Raw genomic sequence first — 6,251 nt, forward strand, 5'->3', positions numbered from 1 at the left:
GTGGAGGACACAATTGTAAGACACAGAATTTATAACAAATATAAATTTGCTATAAATTCTGTGTCTTACAATTGTGTCCTCCACTACTACCTGATGAAGGAATGGTGCTCCGAAAGCTAGTGCTTCCAATTAAACCTGGTGTTGAATGATTTTTAAGTCAGTAAATTTATTTACACTGATGGTAAGTATCAACAGGCATGAGCGGTGCCTTCCTGACCTGCAGTCTTCTTCTTGTCCTCTCCGCCTCCATCCTACTCCGACCTATCACCCTCATCTTGACCTCTTTCCACCTATCACATTTCCAACGCCCCTCCTCCAAGTCCCTCCTCTGGGCCACCCGGCTTCTCCTGCTGAACACTCTCTGCTCATTCCTGAAGAAGGGCCTGTGCCCGAAACGTCGAATCTCCTGTTCCCTGGATGCTGCCTGACCTGCTGTGCTGTTCCAGCAATAAAGTTTCAACTGTTTAAATACTGTGTCAAGAAACCCTCCTGAATGGTCTTTACAGATTTTGCCCTATATAAGCCCCTAGTATGAAGTGGGTCCCAGTCAATATAGGGGAAGTTAAAATCACTCACCACAACAACCTTGCTATTTTTACATCTTTCCAAAAGCTGTCTGCATATTCTCTCTTCTATCTCCTGCTTGCAGTTGGGAGGCCTGTTGTATACCCCCAGCATTGTAATTTCAGCTTTTCTGTTCCTGAGTTCTACACATATTACTTTGTTACTCAGGTCCTCTGATGTGTCCTCCTTCAGTACAGCTATGAATACTTCTTTTTCAGTAATGCAACTCCCCCACCCTTTTTGCCCCCTCTTTTATCGCATCTAAATTCTGGGACATTCTGCTGCCAAGCCATTTTCTCTTTCAGTCAAGTCTCCAAAATCGCAAAAATGTCATAGTTCCAAAAAGCACTGTCATAGAGATGTACAGCATGGAAACAGACCCTTCGGTCCAACCCATCCGTGCGGACCAGCTATCCCAATGCAATCTAGTCCCACCTGCCAGCGCCCGGCCCATATCCCTCCAAACCCTTCCTATTCATATACCCATCCAAATACCTCTTAAATGTTGCAATTGTACTAGCCTCCACCACTTCCTCTTGCAGCTCATTCCATACACGTACCACCCGCTGTGTGAAAAAGTTGCCTCACTGTCGATTGTGGGTTTAGTAGAGTGATGTGCTTTCCCTGTCCGATGTAGTAATTCGGGAGAATTTCAGTGTTCCTAATAATTGTGTCTGCAGGAAAGATGTTTGGTTGCAAATCCTATTCGATCACATGGATCAGTTGGAGAGGCAGTTCAAGGCAATGAAGAATTAACAGGAGCCAGGGGGTGTGATGGATGGTTTTAGGAAGGTAGGAAAACCGCAGATACAATCAGATTGTTTACCTCGAGGGAAGGTAGGAGGGGTAGGCAGATAGTGCAGGATTCTCCAGTGGCTATCCCTAGCTCAAACAAGTAGGCTGTTTTGGAAAATGTAGTGGGTGATGGACTCTCAGGAGTGTAGTACTGACAGTCAGGTTCCTGGTACCGAGACTGGCGGTACTGTAACGAGGGGTACGTCCAGTTTGAAGTGATCAATTGTGACAGGGGACCCTCTAGTCAAAGGTGCAACCGGCAACGAGGCATCAGAATGGTGTTGCCTCCCTCGTGCCAGAGTCACAGATGCCTCAGAGAGAGTGCCAAATATTCTCAAAGGGGAACGGGACCAGCAGGAGGTTGGCTATACATTAGTACCAACGACATAGGACGAGAAAAGGAAAAACAAATATAGGAACTTAGGCAGGAAGTTAAAAAGTAGGGTTGTAATGTTTGGTTTACTCCTGGTTCCATCTGCTAATACAAGTCAGAATAGAAGTTCAAAGCAGATGAATGCATGGCTGGGGAGCTGGCGTAGTGAAGAAAGATTCACATTTTGGATCATTGGAATCTCTTCTGAGTTAGAGGTGACCTATATAAGAAGGATGGGTTGCACCTGAATTGGAATGGAACTAATTTACCGGCAGGGAGATTTGCTCGTGCTATTTGGGAGGCTTTAAACTAGTCAGGCGGGCAGGGGTGACCCAAAGGGATAGTAAGAAAAGAGATAAGTTTGAGGCTGGTACAGTTGAGAAGAGGAGCAAGTCAAGGCAGGCAAGAGCAAGGCAGAGAATGAGTTAGGACTGATAAATTACACTGCATTTATTTTGGTGCAAGAGCCCTGACAGGTAAAACAGATGAATTCAGGGTATATTGGGGAACATGGGACTGGAATCACAGCTGTGATAGAAATGCAACTCAAGGCTAGATAATTCTGGCAGTTTAACGTTAATGCTATACAAAGGATAGAAAATGAAGCAAGAGAGGTGGGGAAGTGGCGTTTTTGGTTAGGGGTAACATTACAGCTGTATTTCGGGAGCATATTCCAGGGAGTATGTCCAGAGAGGTTATTTTGATGGGATTAAGAAATAAGAAAGGGATGATCAGCTGATTTTACCCGACCTCCACAATGCCAATCTGAATTTGAGAAGCAAATATGTAAGGAGATTTGAATTATCAATAAGAAAAATAGGGTTTTAATGGTTCAGGGATTTTATTTTTCCAAACATAGACTGGGACTGCCACAGTGTTAAGGGATGGTGAGGAATTTGTTAAGTGTGTACAAGAAAATTTTCTGATTCAGAAAATATACCAACTAATTTGATTGAATTTTTTGAAGAGCTAACAGAGAGGGTGTTAAGTGGAATACATTTGCTGAGATGAAAATAGACTTCCAAATGTATTTGACAAAGTACCACACAACAAGCTATAGGTCAACTATAGGTGGAAATAATACAGTGAATGGCAGAACCCTTAGGCTTATTGATATGCAGAGGGATCTGGGTACAGGTCCTCAGATCACTGAAAATGGCAGTAAGGTAGTATGTTTGCCTTCATTGGATGGGGTATTGAGTATAAGGATAAGCAGGTTATACTGCAGCTTTATAGAACTTTAGTTAAGCCACATTGGGAATATTGTGTATAGTTCTGGTCACCACTACCAGAAGGATGTGAATGCTTTGGAAAGGGTACAGAAAAGGTTTACCAGGATGTTGCCTGGGGCGATCTTAGCTATGAAGGAAAGTTGAATAGACTGGGTTTATTTTCACCAAAATGCCGAAGGTTGAGGGGCGACCTGACAGAAGTTTATGAAACTGTAAATGGCATGGATAGCGTGGAAAGTATGAGTCTTTTTCCCAGTGTGAAGTGGTCGATTATGAGGGGACATGGGTTCAAGGGTTTAAAAGAGATGTTTGAGGCATGTTTTTCACACAAGGGGCAGTGAGTGCCTGGAACATGCTGCAAGAGGAGGTGGTGGAAGCAGACACAATGGCAGCATTCAAGAAGTATCTGGATGAATACATGAATAGGAAGGGAATAGAGGGTTATGGATTCTGGAAGAAAAACAATTTTAGTATGGAAAGTCAAAATTTGTCGGCACAGGCTTGGAGGGCCAAAGGGCCTATTCCTTTGCTGTAGTGTTCTTTGTTGATGTTCTTTGTTGATGTTTCTATCACTTCTTTCTCCCACCCATTTCCATCACGTCGTCCTCCTTCATATGTCTCTGTCCACTTTCACACCCTTACGACTTCTTCCACTTCCACACTTCCATCACTCCATCCCTCTTCTTATCTCCGTCATGCCCTCCCTCGTCAGGATCTTTACCATCTCCATATCACAGGAAATTCAGATCCCAAAAGTCCTCAAACAACGGCACTCTTCAATTACTAGACGTTCCAAGATGTATTGACGTTGACCATGGCCAGGATACTAAGGAGAGCTCTTCTGCTTTTCTTATAGTACCGTGAGATCTTTACATCTACCTGAGAAAGCGGAAGGGCTGTGATTCAACTTCTCATGTGATAAGTACTATTTCTGACAGTACAGAACTGCAGCAGTTTAGAATTATTCTCAGGTCTCTAAAATGGCTCATAACCTCAGGATGCTCTGATTCTGAGGCAAGATTACTCTCACTGAGCCATAACTGTTCATTGGTAATTAAATTTTAATGACTTTTTTTTTAGTGTATTTCAGCTGGTGAATTTGGTAGACTCCAGGCTGCCACAGTCAGGAAATGAAAAGGTCGAGCTTGCTATGCTTAGTTTCTTTGACCAGTTTCGTAAAACATACATCGGTGACCAGCTTCACAGATCCTCAAAGGTAGGCCCTTGACTTCTGGTTCAGTAGTAATACTTTAAAGAATACAGAGAATATGACATGCTTGATATAAAGTATAATCAATTGCTTCTGCTTCATGTGATTGAGGAATGCTTTATGTATTAAATAGACCTGGCAATGGGTCACCTGTGTATTGCATTGTTTCACCTTGGCAATCTGGCTGCTGAATCAGTATATCATTAAGGAATAGAGGTATAGATTGATAGGTTGAGAGGAAGTGAGCTAGGAGTTGACTCGTACAGCACACACTAAAATCAACCAATTGGGTGGAAGGTCTTGTTTTATGCTCTAATTTCTATGCTCCAATTTTTTTTAATCGCTTGATTCCTCTTGTCAATTTTCTCCCAGAATTTGACACTTCCCCAGTTGAGTCTTTTCTGGGAATTGTTCCTTGAAAGCTGTTGGCTATTTGATCACATTCACATGTGGCTGTTATTCTTGTATATACCCAGGCTGGTCTTTCACAGTTCTCACTCAGAGTCCACATGACTGCTCTACCAGTGGGAGCTGCTTGCTCAGTCTAGGATTGCTTTGACTGTGATTTATTTTTCAAAATTTTCCTCTCAACCAACGTCCTTATTCCACTCCCACAAACCCATTTTCTACCTTAGCCTAGGAGCACTGAGGCAAATTGTAATGTCCCATAATATTGAATAATTGAATCATAAAGTGCAGATGAAGCTATTTAGCCCATTGAATCTGTACTGTAAAAAATATACTACTACCGACACTAGTGCTGCTTTTCCACACTAGGTCCATAGCCTTGAATGCTATGATACATCGGCTCATTCATGTATTTTTAAAGGTTGTAAAGATTCCTTGCCTTAACTACCCTCCCACGCAGTGTATTCTTGATTCCCACCATTCTACAGATGAGGTGGTTTTTCCTCTTATCCTCTCAAAACCTCCTGCCTTTCACTTGAAAATTATGTCCCTGTGTTATTGACCTTTCAACTAAGGGGAGCAGCTGCTTTCTATTCACCCTGGCCATGTCCCTCATAACATTATACACCTCTGTCAGATCCCTGCTCAATCTTCTGTGCTTTAAAGAAGCAGTTCGAACTTATCCACCCTCTTTTCATTGACAAAATACTCCATGCCAGACAAAGTAGTGGTGAATCTCTGAGCTTCCTCATGTCTTGCCATTCATTGAGTACTCCTTTATCGTTTTATTTCTTCCAAAGTGCATGACCTCACATTTATCAGGGTTAAGTTCCATCTGCCACTGATCTATCCATCTTATTTTTATATCTTCCTGTAACCTAACAACTTCCTCCTCGCTGGCAATCATCTGGCCAATCTGTGTATCTTCTGCAAACTTGCTTGTCATTGCATCACACTTTCTCATCAATATCACTTACGATTGCAAAAATTAGGGAAACAGCACTGATCCCTGAGGTATGTCAAGATGCACCAGACTCCAGTTACAGAAAGAACTTTCAACCACAACCTCTGCCTCCTGTTACTAAGCCAATTTTAGAACCAAGTTACCCTGGACCCAATTAGCTTTACCTTCGTTATCAGTTTCCCATGTGGGATGTTGTCAAAGGCCTTGCTGAAATTCACATAAATTACCAGTGTTCAAAGGCTTAGAGAAGGTACAGCACGGAAACAGACCCTTCGGTCCAACTCGTCCATGCTGACCAAATATCCTAACCTAATCAAGTCCCATTTTGTAGCACGTGGCCCATCTCCCTCTAAACCCTTCCAATTCATATACTCATCCAGATGCCTTTTAAATGTTGCAATTGTACCAACTTCTACCACTTCCTCTGGCAGTTCATTACACACACGCACCACCCTCTGTGTAAAAAGGTTGCCCCTTAGGACCCCTTTATATATTTCCCCTCTCACCCTAAACCTACGCCCTCTAGTTGTGGTTCTGTTCGCCGAGCTGGGAATTTGTGTTGCAGACGTTTCGTCCCCTGTCAAGGTGACATCCTCAGTGCTTGGGAGCCTCCTGTGAAGCACTTCTGTGATCTTTCCTCCGGCATTTGTAGTGGTTTGAATCTGCCGCTTCCGGTTGTCAGTTCCAGCTGTCCGCTGCAGTGGT

At 43.0% G+C, this 6,251-nt stretch overlaps 1 protein-coding gene across 3 annotated transcripts in view; it reads left to right on the forward strand.

Moving 5' to 3' along the window:
• LOC122556776 (ran-binding protein 17-like) overlaps positions 1–6,251 on the forward strand; it is a 1,066,498-nt gene that overhangs the window by 358,795 nt on the left and 701,452 nt on the right. For all 3 annotated transcript variants that reach the window (XM_043703926.1, XM_043703927.1, XM_043703928.1), the window contains one exon: positions 4,045–4,180. In XM_043703926.1, coding sequence (XP_043559861.1) covers positions 4,045–4,180 — 136 coding nt within the window. The remainder of the gene's footprint in view (positions 1–4,044; positions 4,181–6,251) is intronic.

The sequence above is a fragment of the Chiloscyllium plagiosum genome, chromosome 14, assembly GCF_004010195.1.
Source record: "Chiloscyllium plagiosum isolate BGI_BamShark_2017 chromosome 14, ASM401019v2, whole genome shotgun sequence".
Classification (NCBI taxonomy): domain Eukaryota; kingdom Metazoa; phylum Chordata; class Chondrichthyes; order Orectolobiformes; family Hemiscylliidae; genus Chiloscyllium; species Chiloscyllium plagiosum.